Consider the following 18,178-nt stretch of genomic DNA (forward strand, 5'->3'; position numbering starts at 1 on the left):
TTCTCTCTCTCTCTTTTAATACTAAGGGTGGTGGTGGTGGTAGTGTTAGTGGAAGCCTACACTTCTGGTGTTTTCCTCTCCGACCACAAAATATTGGGTTTAGATGATTGTCCTGACCCTACTATTGTGATTTATAACAGCCTTACTATTTAAAGTTTGGAAAATGCCACTTTTCATTTCAGTATAAACAAGGCTTTCGTGCAAGTAATACAGTAATTTCACTAAATACAGAAAGCATTTTGTGTACATATGGCCTGCTGTGTCATAATATTACAAATTTATTGGGAATAAAAGCATAATGTGACTAGAAGGGCACTCAGTAGAGTGTATACCTCTGCCAAGCCACTTATTATCAACATCAAAATCAAATCACTTGAACCTAGGCTAATACTAAAGCTGTACACCAAATTTAATCCAAATCCATTTACTACTTTTTGAGATGCGTTGGGAACAGACAAAAAAAATATCCTGGATCCACATACATAGCTGGATTTGCATCAAAATCTGATTCATTGTTCCTTGGCTTATGGCCCACCTTTCCACCAAATTTCATCCAAACCCGTTCACTACTTTTTGAGTTACATTGGGAATAGACAAATAAATGGAGGTGAAAACATAACCTTCTCCAACACAGTTGGTGGTGGGAATGAAATATTACATTTTTAGCACTGTACAGTTTTAAATCATATTTGACATGATTGATGAAACTCATTTTCCATTATTCTGACCAGCCAAACAGAAAAAAAACCTGAAAAATTTCCAAGATCCAACCATTTGAAGAAGTCCACCCATCAGTCAGGCATGCTCATTAGTATGCATGTTCTTAGCAGATCACCTGCTAAATTCTCTGCACCTATGAGTGTATCCACTGAATTTTGGTACATCGATGGATGGATGGGGGCGGCACGGTGGTGTAGTGGTTAGCGCTGTCGCCTCACAGCAAGAAGGTCCTGGGTTCGAGCCCCGGGGCCGGCGAGGGCCTTTCTGTGTGGAGTTTGCATGTTCTCCCCGTGTCCGCGTGGGTTTCCTCCGGGTGCTCCGGTTTCCCCCACAGTCCAAAGACATGCAGGTTAGGTTAACTGGTGACTCTAAATTGACCGTAGGTGTGAATGTGAGTGTGAATGGTTGTCTGTGTCTATGTGTCAGCCCTGTGATGACCTGGCGACTTGTCCAGGGTGTACCCCGCCTTTCGCCCGTAGCCAGCTGGGATAGGTTCCAGCTTGCCTGCGACCCTGTAGAAGGATAAAGCGGCTAGAGATAATGAGATGAGATGAGATGAGATGAGATGGATGGATGGATGGATGGATGTACTGGATGGGAAATTTGGGAATTTTCTGCTTGACTTACTCCAGAAGTGGAAAGTTGGAACTTGGAGTTCAATCTCCACATGCTTGAGCTAAAATTCAGTCAAAAAATGGATGCCTTCACAAACACTTGCCTGATTTTCCTCTGTTTGAGCACAAAAAGCTCAGGAACTACAACCCCGATGCCAAAAAAGTTGGGACAAAGTACAAATTGTAAATAAAAACAGAATGCAATGATGTGGAAGTTTCGAAATTCCATATTTTATTCAGAATAGAACATAGATGACATATCAAATATTTAAACTGAGAAAATGTATCATTTAAAGAGAAAAATTAGGTGATTTTAAATTTCATGACAACAACACATCTCAAAAAAGTTGGGACAAGGCCATGTTTACCACTGTGAGACATCCCCTTTTCTCTTTACAACAGTCTGTAAACATCTGGGGACTGAGGAGACAAGTTGCTCAAGTTTAGGGATAGGAATGTTAACTCATTCTTGTCTAATGTAGGATTCTAGTTGCTCAACTGTCTTAGGTCTTTTCTGTCGTATCTTCCATTTTATGATGCGCCAAATGTTTTCTATGGGTGAAAGATCTGGACTGCAGGCTGGCCAGTTCAGTACCCGGACCCTTCTTCTACGCAGCCATGATGCTGTAATTGATGCAGTATGTGGTTTGGCATTGTCATGTTGGAAAATGCAAGGTCTTCCCTGAAAGAGACGTCGTCTGGATGGGAGCATATGTTGCTCTAGAACCTGGATATACCTTTCAGCATTGATGGTGTCTTTCCAGATGTGTAAGCTGCCCATGCCACATGCACTAATGCAACCCCATACCATCAGAGATACAGGCTTCTGAACTGAGCGCTGATAACAACTTGGGCCATCCTTCTCCTCTTTAGTCCGAATGTCACGGCGTCCCTGATTTCCATAAAGAACTTCAAATTTTGATTCGTCTGACCACAGAACAGTTTTCCACTTTGCCACAGTCCATTTTAAATGAGCCTTGGCCCAGAGAAGACGTCTGCGCTTCTGGATCATGTTTAGATACGGCTTCTTCTTTGAACTATAAAGTTTTAGCTGGCAACGGCAGATGGCACGGTGAATTGTGTTCACAGATAATGTTCTCTGGAAATATTCCTGAGCCCATTTTGTGATTTCCAATACAGAAGCATGCCTGTATGTGATGCAGTTGCCATCTAAGGGCCCGAAGATCACGGGCACCCGGTATGGTTTTCCGGCCTTGACCCTTACGCACAGAGATTCTTCCAGATTCTCTGAATCTTTTGATGATATTATGCACTGTAGATGATGATATGTTCAAACTCTTTGCAATTTTACACTGTCGAACTCCTTTCTGATATTGCTCCACTATTTGTCGGCGCAGAATTAGGGGGATTGGTGATCCCATCTTTACTTCTGAGAGCCGCTGCCACTCCAAGATGCTCTTTTTATACCCAGTCATGTTAATGACCTATTGCCAATTGACCTAATGAGTTGCAATTTGGTCCTCCAGCTGTTCCTTCTTTGTACCTTTAACTTTTCCAGCCTCTTATTGCCCCGTCCCAACTTTTTTGAGATGTGTTGCTGTCATGAAATTTCAAATGAGCCAATATTTGGCATGAAATTTCAAAATGTCTCACTTTCGACATTTGATATGTTGTCTGTGTTCTATTGTGAATACAATATCAGTTTTTGAGATTTGTAAATTATTGCATTCCGTTTTTATTTACAATTTGTACTTTGTCCCAACTTTTTTGGAATTGGGGTTGTACCACCTAGCTAGCCAGCTAACATTAGTGATATTAGTGAGAACTTTAACATTTTTGAAGTACACTACAGTATATGGCCAAAAGTATGTAGACATCTCAAGATCCCCTTCCAGATTTATTCCCTTTCTGCTTTTATAATAAACTCCACTTTTCTTAAAAGGCTTTCCACTAGATTTTGGAGCGTGGCTTTGGGGGTTTGTGATCATTCAGCCACAAGAGTATTACTGAGATCAGGCACTGATGTTGAATGTGGAGGTCTGGGGTGCAATCAGTATTCCAGTTCATCGCAAAGGTATTCAGTGGAGTTGAGGTCAGGGAATGGGGTTGGGGTTGCAGCCACTCAAATTCTTCCACATGAACCTTGGCAACCCATAGAATTGTAATGCTACAGCAAAGAAAGACATTCCCTAACATTGTGTGCTTCAAACTATGGCAACAGTGTGTGATGGTCAGATATCCATTAACTTTTTACCATCTCAGCTCTAAGTGAACTGTATGGGCAGTGGTAGATCTGAACAAGTAATGTGTCTGTATGGTGACTGATCTCAAGCAAATATGACTCTAGTCTCACTGAAAAGAAGACAGATGCTACCTTATTTCCTGGAACTCCAAGTTGAAGAGGGGTTTTATTTAGCTTTTCCTAGTCTGACGTTGGAAATTCCCAAAGTGTGAAAGGTGAATGAGGGTGAGAGTGTCTTAGCGAAGTGATTGCTTTCAGACTGATATGTTAGAAATGGAAAACGAACACTTCATACACAGGAACGAGGTTTGTGTTTAAAACTCTGTCGTGTGTGTCTTGGTGTGTTTCCAGCCCTCCTCATATCACTTAGATGCTCGTGGAGTTTCTTCAGGAAGACAAACAAAAGGAAAGACAGAAAGAAATGAAAAGAGGAAGAAAGGATCTTGTGTGATTATAGAGATTTTGCAAAGAGCAGCTTTTTTTGAGAAAGAAATTCCCATACTCCCCCTCAACATCTGTAATCTCTCTCTCTCTCTCTCTCTCTCTCTCTCTCTCTGTCTCTCATGGTTCATGATTATATTCCTCAGGAGACAGCTATCACAATCTATAAATCTTTACTAACTCCTTGATTTGATTACTGCGATGTGGTTTGGGACAATCTTCCAAAGACATCAGCCATGTCACACAAAGACATGTCACACGATATTCTTACTTCCCTTGAGTGGGAGAGTCTTCAGAGTAGATGGGGAAAAAAACATAAACCTATAACAATGTTTATGACCTTGAATTCACTCTGCTTTCAAAGTTTGAGAAGACTTTTTTTTTTAAACAAATTGTAATTTGCGACCGAGGGAAAGGTGCTTAAAATTACCAAAACCAAACACTGAATACCTTAAAATAATTTTCTCTTACGATGGTGCAACAATATGGAACTCCTTACCTTCAAATATAAAATCATCTAGCAGTATAAGTGAGTTGTTGCACTCTAACATACTGTTTGAAACTATATATAATCTCATCTCATCTCATCTCATTATCTCTAGCTGCTTTATCCTTCTACAGGGTCGCAGGCAAGCTGGAGCCTATCCCAGCTGACTACGGGCGAAAGGCGGGGTACACCCTGGACAAGTCGCCAGGTCATCACAGGGCTGACACATAGACACAGACAACCATTCACACTCACATTCACACCTACGGTCAATTTAGAGTCACCAGTTAACCTAACCTGCATGTCTTTGGACTGTGGGGGAAACCGGAGCACCCGGAGGAAACCCACGCGGACACGGGGAGAACATGCAAACTCCACACAGAAAGGCCCTCGCCAGCCCCGGGGCTCAAACCCAGGACCTTCTTGCTGTGAGGCGACAGCGCTAACCACTACACCACCGTGCCCCCCACTATATATAATATAATACTATATTTAGAATGGTTTTGATTCCACTTGTGCATATTGAATTATTGGTATTCTTTCTGTTTTAATCATATTTTATAGTTTTTAAACTCGGTTTTCATGAAAAACAATGGTAAAATTGATGGATTTTTTTCCCGAGTTTAAATAAAGTATCTCTCTCTCTCTCTCACACACACACACACACATACACACACACACACACACACGCATGCTCTGATCCAAACAGTCAATAGTGTAGTGTAGTAGAAATAGTATGACAGAGATGGAGAGAGAGAGAGAGATTCAAAGCTGAAGCACATCAACTATAGATCTTACTGGTTTGATGATGGTGGTGGTGGTAGTGGTGGTGATGTTATTGATCCAAAACATATCTTTTATGGTGTGATTTAGACATGCCATTGGCACAATGTTAGAATAGACTTACTGAACAAAAGAGATGAACTTTAGGTGCCAAACGTACCTTGGATGATTGACTATATTTGGATAACATTTGTCTGTTTAGAGAAGACATCCCAGCTTGCAATGAAGGGAACAGGACATTTCACAAACATACTCCAAGAGGATGACTCATAAGTGGTTCAATCCGCCTCCACATCCCAAAAACACTTCTCACAATGGTTCGTGAAACAGATGTTACACAAAGGTTACCCTGATTTCCATGACATCATATGTGACCAGTTTTCATCAGCAACTGTACTGAAGAGGAGTGATATCATCAAACAGTGGCAACTAATCACACACAGACAGAGACAGACTGGAACATATACCCACAATGTCATCAGTATCTTTTTATCCACCTTTATCACAAATTCTCAGAATTCACACCTCAACTGTTTTGGTCTCAGGCACACAGTTACAAGAGTGACAATCTGCATACTACTACGCGTAGAATGCATCTCTTTAATAGTACATCACTTGACGAGTACGTCTTAGCTAAATATATTCCCTCCATGTCATTATTAGATTTGCGCTCACTGTCTTGTTACCCAGTTTGTACTCTCTGATGTTGGTACCCAATTTGCACCTTCTTGTTGTTACCTAATCTGCACTCCTGTGCTGTTATCCTATCTGCAGTGCCTTGGGTTATTACCCAAACTGTACCCTCTTCTTTTGTCACCCAGTCTGCACCCCCCTGTGTTGTTACCTTATCCGTACCCACTGTGCTGTTATCCAATCTGCAGCACCTTGGGCTATTACCCAATCTGTGCCCTCTTCTTTTGTCACCCAGTCTGCACCCCCCTGTGTTGTTACCTGATGTGCACCCTCTTGTTGTTACCTGATCCACACCTATTGTGTTGTTATCCAGTCTGCAGCACCTTGGGTTATTACCCAATCTGCACCTCCCTGTGTTGGTACCCAATTTGCATCCACTTGTTTTTACCTGATCTGCACTCACTGTGTTGTTATCCAATCGGCAACACCCTGGGCTCTTACCCAATCTGTGCCCTCTTCTTTTGTCACCAGTCTGCACCTCCCTGTGTTGTTATCTGATGTGCACCCTCTTGTTGTTACCTGATCTGCACCCACTGTGCTGTTATCCAATCTGCAGCACCTTGGGTTATTGCCCAATCTTTACCCTCTTATTTTGTCACCCAGTCTGCACCCCCGTGTTGTTACCTGATCCACACCTATTGTGTTGTTATCCAGTCTGCAGCACCTTGGGTTATTACCCAATCTGTGCCCTCTTCTTTTGTCACCCAGTCTGCACCTCCCTGTGTTGGTACCCAATTTGCATCCACTTGTTTTTACCTGATCTGCACTCACTGTGTTGTTATCTGATGTGCACCCTTTTGTTGTTACCTGATCTGCACCCACTGTGCTGTTATCCAATCTGCAGCACCTTGGGTTATTACCCAATCTGTGCCCTCTTCTTTTGTCACCCAGTCTGCACCCCCCGTTTTGTTACCTGATCTGCACCCTTTTGTTGTTACCTGATCTGCACCCACTGTGTTGTTATCCAGTCTGCAGGTACTTGGGTTATTACCCAATCTATGCACTCTTCTTTTGTCACCCAGTCTGCACCCCCCACGTTGTTACCTGATCTGCACCTACTGTACTGTTATCCAATCTGCAGCCCTTGATCTGTGTCACTCCCCAATCTGTATTGGTACCAAATCTACACACCCTTATGCCAGTCTTGATCTACACCCCTTTTTGTCTAACTGATCTGCATCAAATCTGCACCCTCTGTCCTTACTTGATCTGCGCCCCTTCTTGAGTTGTTATCCGATCTATGTCTTCGCTTTCATTTCTCAATCCTTGTCATCTATGATGTTATTCTTGTTGTATCTCTTGTCCTGCTGTTGTATCTCCAATCTGCATCTGCATCCTTTGTCTTGTTACCTGATTGTCCTTGGTGTTGCTACCTGATCTGGGTCTCCTGTCTTGATACCATATCTGTTCCCTTTTTAAATGTCTATAAAATGACACCTTTACTACCAACTGTTTTTCAAACTGCTTCATTATCTTGTGTTAGTTCGGGTTTGGGTTGAATGTTATTTGGGTGTCATCTCACCTTTCCAGAAATACAAATCAATGCAGTTTTTAATCAGCCACAGATCCTGTGCAGATTCTGTGCCATTCACTGTGATGACTGGGAACGTCATGTCGAATGGGCAAGTCAGAGGTCAGAAGTCATTTGAAGTCAGAGGGCATTAGGAACAGGTGACCTGGTGACCTCTGACTTGAGTTTGAAGCCGAAACAATACGTGCTTTCTTTCAAACACGCACACACGTACACAGCATGGTGAAATTGAGCAGCAGCAGTGTGTATTTGCCTCACGCTGAGTTAAAGAACACAATGGCATCTGGCTGTGGGCTTCTTGTCTTTGGTAGGATGGTGTGATCTTGCAGTGTGTTTGTGTGTGTGTTTACTGATGTTTCTCACATGGGCGTTTCTTTCCAAAGGGCAGCTAACATGGGAATAAACATATCAGCTTCCAGCTCTCCCTCTGACTCACTTTCTATCTCTCTCTCTCTCTAATTCATGAACACCAGCACACACTAATTGTTCAGAAATCCCCTTTGTTTCTACTACCTCAATCTCCACACATGCCTGACCAATGTGATCCAGACAGGAAGTGAATAAGACTGGGGTGATTTGCCATATTGTTGGGACGGTAACCATTCACACACACATACACGCATTCCTCCTTGCTCCTCGGCCACATGCAGGAATATTAGTGCTATGTAAATATTGTGAGTCTGGAAGTGTGAGAGAAGTGGGATGTGAAACAGCAGCTCCGCAGTGGAGGAATGTCTGCACTAAAAACCTCCCTTCACCCACCCACCCACACACACACCGTGTCCAGTCATACAGGTCTCTGATTATTCACACACAGACAGAAAAAGAAGTGATCATCATTGAACAGTATTTCTTTTTTTAAAAATAATTTAGGAGTAGTTAATGGAATTTGTGATGTCTGGGGTGGTTTAAATGCTTCCTGGTGTCGACTTTTTTTTACTTCAAAAGGCAGATTAAAGGTGAAACAGGTTCACCGTCTCGCTATTTTTGCTCCAAACACATGGAAAAAACCTGACAGCGATCAAACACAGGTGTTCTTCAAGTTAGCACGGCTCAAATACGTGTGGTTTTTATACAGCGGTCACGTTGTGTGTTAACGCCACACAGAACTTCAAGTGTTCCTGTAGGACTTAGCAACGTTCTGTTCCACTGACCCAGGCAACAGCTGTAACATTTTATTTTTAATTCCTCATTTATCACAAATGAGATCATGGAGAAATGAATCTGTGTGTTCATGGCTCCTTGTACGATTCCTTTCATGTTGAAGACTTAGTAGCTTAGTCAATTTAGTAGCAGTGTGTTTTACCCCTGCTAGAACATAAAGTACACTACCGTTCAAAAGTTTGGGGTCACCCAGACAATTTTGTGTTTTCCATGAAAAGTCACACTTTTATTTACCACCATAAGTTGTAAAATGAATAGAAAATATAGTCGAGACATTTTGCTGGCCATTTTGAGCATTTAATCGACCCCACAAATGTGATGCTCCAGAAACTCAATCTGCTCAAAGGAAGGTCAGTTTTATAGCTTCTCTAAAGAGCTCAACTGTTTTCAGCTGTGCTAACATGATTGTACAAGGGTTTTCTAATCATCCATTAGCCTTCTGAGGCAATGAGCAAACACATTGTACCATTAGAACACTGGAGTGAGAGTTGCTGGAAATGGGCCTCTATACACCTATGGAGATATTGCACCAAAAACCAGACATTTGCAGCTAGAATAGTCATTTACCACATTAGCAATGTATAGAGTGGATTTCTGATTAGTTTAAAGTGATCTTCATTGAAAAGAACAGTGCTTTTCTTTCAAAAATAAGGACATTTCAAAGTGACCCCAAACTTTTGAATGGTAGTGTAACTCCAAACCATCTTGTAGTGTAAATAGTATCCATGATACTGAGTAGCCTATTAAGCAAAATATTCCTTTTATTGAAATTGAAAAAAATTAATAACAAATACACCTTTTCTTAAAATTTTATGAACATTTGTACCTCCTCCATTTGCTTCTCTTTTCTATAGTTTTCAGCAGTCTGTAAAAATAGAGCTCTAATTTCTTGTTAAATCTATTTGTACACAATCACACAACAGCTCTTTCCCATTTTAGATCTGTTTTTGTGTGTGTGTGTGTGTGTGTTGTTGTTGTTGTGGTGTAACACTTCAGGAAAGTTGGAAAACTGATTTATGGAGACAGGCAGGGTACGAACACACATGCAGCTCTGTGCTGTATCTCAAGTTCTCCTCCTTTCAGCTCTTTTTCTCCTCCTTTAAGCCCTCGGTTATCACTGCAACAGAAGACACAAACGCACACTCATCACTGTTAATCAACCCAGGTGTACAGTAATTGCTTTGCCACTCACCTCCCATGGCCTTGCTGTCCATTACCAAAACAACGCTCAACCATACCTCCCTCCACCTCTACTAACTGCATTAGAGCTGTGCTACTTTCACCTATGGTGAAGTCACGTGTAGTCCCACTATTGTACGTCATTGTGCCCTCTGCTCTCTAAACAACGCAATTACAGTGAGGAAAAAAATAAGAGATTATGCAGCCTGATAATAATCATGATTCTTTTTTTACTTCATTGATTCAAATCATCATAAATTTGTATTGCGATTTATCATCACATGATATATCATTACATGCCTAGTAAACAGCTAGCTAGCCTACTTTGCATAACTAGCAAATGTCAGTATACAGTAAGCTTGTTTCAGTTTCATGTGACTAGGCCTTTATTGAATTTGATGAGCAGTTTGTCATTATGGTGGTTGCTGTTTATAACAGTTTAGATGAATCTTGCTAACCAGATCTCCAATTTAGTGAGGTATGGGCAACAAAACATCAAAGTCATTTATTTTTCAAATGATGGTAGATGGGGTTCACTGTGCAAGTTGAAAGGCACATAACCTTGTGGGCAGCACAAGTGGTGCAGTGATTAGCACAGTCACCTCATAGCATGCAGGTTCTGGGTTCGAACCTTGCTGTAGACCAGGGCCTTTCTGGGCGGAGTTTGGATATTGTTCCCATGTCTTAGGGGGAAGCCATGGCCTAATGGTTAGAGAAGCAGCTTTGGGACCAAAAGGCCACAGGTTTCATTTCCTGGACCAGCAGGAATGGCTGAAGTGCCCTTGAGCAAGGCACCTAACCCCAGGTGCTCTGGGTGCCTATTTCAGTGGTACATCGCTCTGGATAAGAGCGTATGCTAAATGCCTGTAAATGCCTCCTACAGTCAAAATACTTATGGATTAGGTCAACTTGCTACTTTAAATTGTCCATAGGTGTGAATGGGAGTGTGAATGGCTGTCTGTGTCTCTGTGATGGACTGGTGACCTGTCTAGGGTGCCTCTCGCAGTGTCATCTGGGATTGGCTCCAGCTCACATGTGACCCAAAGTAGATAAGGAGTATACAGAATGAATTAATTAATGAATGAGTGTACCCTTGCCAGGAAAGAATAAACTATTACATACAGAATATATTTTGACATCATTTTGATGCTGAAACTAACAGAACACATTTTAATCACATACTGATGTTTTGAACTACTTACGCATGTCCATAACTGATCATGCCTTAATATCATTACCTTAATAACAGCACCAATCCTATCAGGTAAGGATCTTGCCAGTGTCTTAGGAGTTCCTGTTAGCCCATTTCCACTGACTGGGTGCAGTTCAGCTCCAGTTCATGGTGCCTATTTCAGTGGTTCACCAGCTGTCCCAGTTTTCTCACAAGTTCAATGGGATTGAGATCTGGTGAAGTTTTTCAGTTCAAAGAATCCCTTTGTTCTGTTCTAACATGAGGCTTGTCTAACATGTTACACACACATTTGGCCATGTGCATCATAGAGTTGTTATCCTGGAAGGTGGGCGCGCCACTGTTGTGTTCTGATTGAATACAAAGCACAAAAGATAATGTAAGATTCTGGCCAATGAAAGATAATCCACTTTTATGCTGCGTTAAATTCTGCCCAGGAGACATCCTATTGGTATTGTATAATAAAGAACAGCAGTTGGTGGATTGGGAGGGAGCTCAGTAACACAGAAGCAATCTTCTAGTAACATAGAACATCTACCAGCATCCCAAATTCCATCCTGTGCTTGGAGTTTTTGTGCATGTTCAAGTGGATTTTTAGTTTTCTCCAGAAAACATGCCAGTACATTACAGGCATTTAGCAGATGCTCTTATCCAGAGTGACATACATGCCCAAAGTGGCCTGGGGAGCAGTTGGGGGTTAGTTGCCTTGCTCAAGGGCACTTCAGCCATTCCTGCTGGTCCAGGGAATTGAACTGGTGACCTTTTGGTCCAAAAGCTGCGTCTCTAACCATTAGGCCATGGCTTCCCCACAGTAGGTGGGTTGTTGACTCTAAATTGCCTCTAGGTGTGCATGTGTGTAAGGTTCTCTGTAATGGTGTCACTGGTGTCACATTCAGGGTGTAGTCCCACCTCACTCCCTGTGTTCCTGGGATAAGCTCTGGCTGGGTTCACCATGACCCTGATCACAATAAAGTGGTTACCGTAGACAAATGACTGAAGGTTTCCATGTTGGTTCAGTTCTCCCAACTCCTGAATTCCAGTTGAACAATTGTTGAGAAAAGTGTTCAGTGGTGTCGGTACAGGACATTATTAATCAATCCTGATTTATTGATTAAAACCACAGATTCTTGCCTTTTGGATCAGTTCGCACCACCCAGTAGATATGTAAATCTTCCGTTGTTTCTTGTAAAATATTTAATCTTTGTAATGTTTTTAAAATCTTAAAGGGGGAGTTCATCCTTTTTGATATTTCACCTTTTCTAAGCACTTATTGGATGACTTCTAGACACCTCAGGCAGCTTTCATATTAACTGCTAAAAACTAACAAATTAGTTTTTATATAAATTTTTTAAAACTAATTAAAATAAAGACATCCCTGCGACCCTGTAGAACAAGATAAGCGGCTACAGATAATGGATGGATGGATAAAGACACCATCTCGCTTCCAACCTTGGCACGCTTGAATCATATGAATGTATTCATCCCTGCCTGTGTACCTACTGTACCTAAAATAAAATCGGCTTCGAGTGTGTTCCACTGACACAATTTCCTTTTTAGAAACTAATCAAAACCTAGAGCAGTTTATCCCGTGTCCACTGCACTGAAACTATGAACCATGAAGAAGAGAATAAATCAGATCATGACAGAAACATATTTAGCATTGCAAAGAAAAGTGTGTGTTGTGGGTGGGGGGGGGGTTATGTCTTTAAAAATTGTTTTGAGGAACTTGATATCAACAACTCAATTAGCGTACTTAGAGTCGTAAATTTATCTGATTATAATTTATTTTGCAAAACAGTCGTTTGTGGAGAAAAAGATGAAAAAATATAAAAACATAAAAACTGTCTGAGGTGACGAGAATTCTCCAAATAAATATTTAGAACTGCTCAAGGGTGGAAAAAAAGCATGGAAAATGTTGGGGATATCTTTTTTTTACTGTTTTATGTCTTTGCTCATTTTCACCTGAGTGGAAATTAAATGGTTAACACCAGCAGCTTTTCTGGTTTACTGCAAAAATTCCTTACCAAACCACACAGAGCAGCTGGTCGAAGACCCCTTTCCTCCATCCTCTTTCCTCATCTTTTGATATTTGCATAAAGTTCTGCTTGTTTGCATCTAGCGATTGAGGTTTTCACATTCCTGCTTTTCCACAGAGTCTGGGTTTGATTTAGACCTCGACCATCTGTTCATATCACCAGTTGGTTTAGTTGAAAACTTTCTGTCTATCCAAATTGAGCAAGGTCCAAATGTCTGAGTGAAGAACCAGGAATTGTTTCTCATCAGTTCTTGGACAATAGTTTGTCTGATTTTCATAAAAATAATTGTTTGCGTTCATTAACTGAACTGAACGCATAAAGTGTCTTTCATTGTTTCATTTCAACCAAATGGAACATTTATTCTCTCTCTCTCTCAGACTCTGGATGTGCTAGTTGAAGATGTACGTATCAGAGCCACCTACTCCCACCGTAAGCGTATCCCAATCACAGAGGGCTTTGTGGAAGTGAAGGATGGAGGAAAATGGAGGCAGATCTGCGACGAGAGCTGGACTCCACAGAACAGCCGTGTAGTGTGTGGCACGTTCGGCTTCCCTGGAGTGAAGGGTTTCAATACTAAAGCCTACAAGTAAGTCAACATTAAGTGAGCTCCAATGCCACAATGCCACACAGTCACCTGAATTCAAGAGAGCAAAAGCAGGAGACATGGCATTATTCTTTTCTTTTGATTGGATTGGCATGAGTCAGGCAACACAAGGTGTGAATACGGAACAGAGTATTTTGGGTCTCCTTAAACATAACATCAACAGGAGTTACAAATGATATCTAAGTTGCTGCATACTGAATGGGAGTAAAGAATAAAGTAGGGTGAAAAAATATTTGCCCTTCATACAGGACCAATCAAAAGTTTGGACACACCTTCTATCTAGTTCAATGTTTTTCTTTATTGTTATTAATTAATAACACGGTGCGGTACGGTACGGTGGTGTAGTGGTTAGCACGGTCGCCTCACAGCAAGAAGGTTCTGGGTTCGAACCCAGCGACCGGCGAGGGCCTTTCTGTGTGGAGTTTGCATGTTCTCCCCTTGTCTGTGTGGGTTTCCTCCGGGTGCTCTGGTTTCCGCCACAGTCCAAAGACATGCAGTTAGGTTGATGTGGGTCGGCCTTGGGCTGAAGTGCCCTTGAGCAAGGTACCGAACCCCTGACTGCTCCCTGGGCGCTGTAGAGTGGCTGCCCACTGCTCTGAGTGTGTGCGTGTGTTCACTGCTTCAGATGGGTTAAATGCAGAGGAGGAATTTCACTGTGCTTGAAGTGTGCATGTGACAAATAAAGGTTTCTCCTTCTAATTAAAAGAAACTTCATGTCTTAAAGCTAGACAGCCTTTCGATTTGATCAAATTGGTGAAATTTAGTTCCTTCTGAAATTTGGTCATTGTGATATATGTCATCTCATCTCATTATCTGTAGCCACTTTATCCTGTTCTACAGGGTCGCAGGCAAGCTGGAGCCTATCCCAGCTGACTACGGGCGAAAGGCGGGGTACACCCTGGACAAGTCGCCAGGTCATCACAGGGCTGACACATAGACACAGACAACCATTCACACTCACATCTACGGTCAATTTAGAGTCACCAGTTAACCTAACCTGCATGTCTTTGGACTGTGGGGGAAACTAGAGCACCCAGAGGAAACCCACGCAGACACGGGGAGAACATGCAAACTCCACACAGAAAGGCCCTCGCCGGCCACGGGGCTCGAACCCAGACCTTCTTGCGGTGAGGCGACAGCGCTAACCACTACACTACCGTGCCGCCCCTGTGATATATGTTTATTTCTGTAATATCTCAAAAAAAAAAAAACAAGCCATTCTGTGGCTGGGAAGTTATTTAATTTGAGGGAATTCTCTAGCAAATAATGTGCATGAAATCACTCGCTTCATGTAGTGAAGCAGACAGAGGAAGTCCAGTGTGCACATATGCAGGTTTACCACCTTCTTCTTCTTTTGGGTTTTACAGCAGCTGGCATCCACAGTGTTGCATTACTGCCGTTTACAGGTTTACCTTTGACCGTGCACTGACAGTTCCATCATTCTATCGCTGATGATGAACACCGAGGTGCTCACTGACCTCTGATATTTATTAGTTTGGTCCTGCGTTTCCTTTCCTTCATATATAACATAACACATTTTCGTCTCGCTTTCTGTTACTGTAGTCGGTCTTTCAAGTTTTCATTCACACACTCATGTCCTCCATTTTTCTCTCCTGTTTCAAATTTGTATCCCACAATGCCTTGCACGAACGGGGAAAGCCCACCACGTGATGCATGACATAGTATCTTGAATTGGGTCATGGTGAAGCAGGAAAAAATAGCAGAGAATTTCGGACCACATGTCTCTAAACTTATTAATTGTTCTATTTTTAAAAAAAATTAATGAAATTGGAAGTCTGTGATTCGAATTCAGTAGTTTTCGGTCCACTAACCAAAAACATTTGGGTATCAGGGAGAATTCTTTTTATGATCTACACTTGAAAAATCTGAAAGGCAGTCGACCTTTAAAGTAATGATGGATGTCATTTCTCTTTACTTCGTCGAGCAGTTCTTGACATAATATGGATTACTACAGTTGTGGTGTCGAACAGACCTATTTACTGTATTTTTATTATTAATTTGCACTAGCAGCGCTGATGCAATTGTTACTCTCACTCAGGATCTTTCTACTTTCTTCCTCCTCTCTTATTATTATTATTACCTCGCCCAGGACGGAGTCCACCAGGAGGCGAGGTATTGTTTTCGGTTGGGTTTGTTTATTTGTTTGTTTGTTTGTTTCTTTCTTTTTTGTTAACGATGTTACAGGAGAACGGCTGGACCAATCTTCATGAAACTTTCAGGATAGATGGGCATTGGTCTCAAATAGAACCTCCAAAATTTTTGGGGTCATCTGGCCAAAGTCAAGGTCATGGTGAAAAGGTAAAAAAGTAAAAAAAAAAAAGCTCTGAGCTCAGACTGTAGGAGTGCTACCTCGGAAAGGCTCCACCCACAAACATGCTGATTGGATCACTACCTGCCTCATTTGCATACACTGCTGTCATTGGATGACTTCTTGGTTCATTTACATACGCAAATGAAGGGATTTTTTGGCCATGCCCACTTTTAAACCACATTGATAAAAACTTCCCAGCTCTGTTGATTTATTACTATAAATATAAATTATAAATGATAAATAAATGGGGCGGCACGGTGGTTAGGTTAACTGGTGACTCTAAATTGGCCGTAGGTGTGAATGTGAGTGTGAATGGTTGTCTGTGTCTATGTGTCAGCCCTGTGATGACCTGGCGACTTGTCCAGGGTGTACCCCGCCTTTCGCCCGTAGTCAGCTGGGATAGGCTCCAGCTTGCCTGCGACCCTGTAGAACAGGATAAAGCAGCTAAAGATAATGAGATTCTTCTTCTTCTTCTTATTATTATTATTATTATTATTATTATTATCCTAACATTTTTTAGGATGCTATTTCTCCCTCAGTTTTCAACCAATCATCACAAAATTTCACATGAATACCTATGGGCTGAATTAAGTTGCTATGACTTTTGGTGCTGATCTGGATCACTGATCTGAAATGATCTATGAAAAACGGGCTTTTTTCAGTCACTTTAAACTCTGTCAATTTTCATGATATTTTCAATCAGGTTTTTTTTTTTTTATTTTGTTCAGGGTGGCAGGGCACAACTTTTCCTTGACCTTCACTTGACAAAGGTCAGCTAGTGCAAATTACTGTAATTTTAGCCACAGTCTCTTTACTATTTGCTGTTTGATCTCAAACGCATTAAGAAGGCAAGAAACTTGTCCACTAATTAACTTTTGATGAGGCACAGCTGTTAATTGAAAAGCATTCCAGGTGAAGACCTCATGAAGCTGATTAAGATAATACCAATAGTGTGCAAAGCATCATCAAGGTGTAAAGCGCTGGATACTTTGAAGAATCTATATGAAACATTTTTGGGGATTTTTTCAAAAACATTTTTTGTTTATCACATAATTCCATATATGTTCCAGATGTTATTTGATAATTTTGATGTCTTCAGTATTGTTCTACAATGTAGAAAATACAAAATACGGAAAAACCTATGAATGAGTAGGGGTGTACAAACTTTTGACTGGCAATTTATATAGGTTTGATGTGTTGTTTATTCTGAGATGCTTTTCTGCTCATCACAGATGTAAAGAGCGGTTATGTGTGTTACTGTAGCCTTTCTGTCAGCTCAGACCAGTCTGGCCTTCCTCCTTTGAACTCTCTCTCATGAACCACCCACAGAGCTGAAACTCACTGGATGTTTTTTTTCCCCACACCATTCTGTGCAAGTTTCTGAAATACTCAAGCAAGCTCATCTGGCACCATGGTCAGAGTCACTGAGTCATGATCACAATCACATGATTGACTGACTGGATGATTTGATGAATGAGCAGGTGTAAAGGTGTTCCCAATAAAGTGTCTAATGAGTGTTCTAACTCATAAAATTCATATAAATAATTCAAATTATATGGATATAAAATACATAAATTATCTCATCTCATTATCTCTAGCCGCTTTATCCTTCTACAGGGTCGCAGGCAAGCTGGAGCCTATCCCAGCTGACTACGGGCGAAAGGCGGGGTACACCCTGGACAAGTCGCCAGGTCATCACAGGGCTACATAAATTATGTACATATATAAATAATATTTGGAATAATAATTTCAATGAATACCTAATTGAAATTACATCAGAATTTAATTTAGATTAGATTGTCTAACTGAAATCAGGGGTGAGGTGAGGGATCGAATTTAAATTTGCTGTAGACTTCGACAGCACAAGGCTTCCCGAAAGGCATTGCTGGACCCAGTTTACATTTATGAAATGTGAAATACTTAATATTAAAATCTTAAACATGTGGCTGTTAGTGTTCAGGGTGTGTTTAGTGCTCTGAACTCAAAGATATGCTTTGAAAAGGTGCCAATTATTTTTTGAAATATGGCAAATATGTAAGTGCTGTTCCAGAACAGAGAATAAAAGTGTAGAATGAAAGAGAACAGGACTTTTTCCAGAGTTTAACAGAAGCCAAAGTTCAGCTTGACCTGCATCTGAGAGTAAAATAATGTTAATCTAACATTGAGCTTCCTGTGTGTGATGATTAAGTGACCTCTCAACAC

At 41.3% G+C, this 18,178-nt stretch overlaps 2 protein-coding genes across 2 annotated transcripts in view; one reads left to right on the forward strand and one right to left on the reverse strand.

The window, feature by feature from the left end:
* Positions 1–18,178, forward strand: part of loxl2a (lysyl oxidase-like 2a) — a 107,216-nt gene that overhangs the window by 45,088 nt on the left and 43,950 nt on the right. Inside the window, exon 4 of the mRNA XM_060908786.1 lies at positions 13,418–13,626. Coding sequence (XP_060764769.1) covers positions 13,418–13,626 — 209 coding nt within the window. The remainder of the gene's footprint in view (positions 1–13,417; positions 13,627–18,178) is intronic.
* Positions 9,454–18,178, reverse strand: part of r3hcc1 (R3H domain and coiled-coil containing 1) — a 108,476-nt gene continuing 99,751 nt past the window's right edge. Inside the window, exon 9 of the mRNA XM_060908791.1 lies at positions 9,454–9,753. The gene's annotated coding sequence lies outside the window, so the exon portion shown is untranslated. The remainder of the gene's footprint in view (positions 9,754–18,178) is intronic.

Source organism: Neoarius graeffei, chromosome 25, assembly GCF_027579695.1.
Source record: "Neoarius graeffei isolate fNeoGra1 chromosome 25, fNeoGra1.pri, whole genome shotgun sequence".
Taxonomy (NCBI): Eukaryota; Metazoa; Chordata; class Actinopteri; order Siluriformes; family Ariidae; genus Neoarius; species Neoarius graeffei.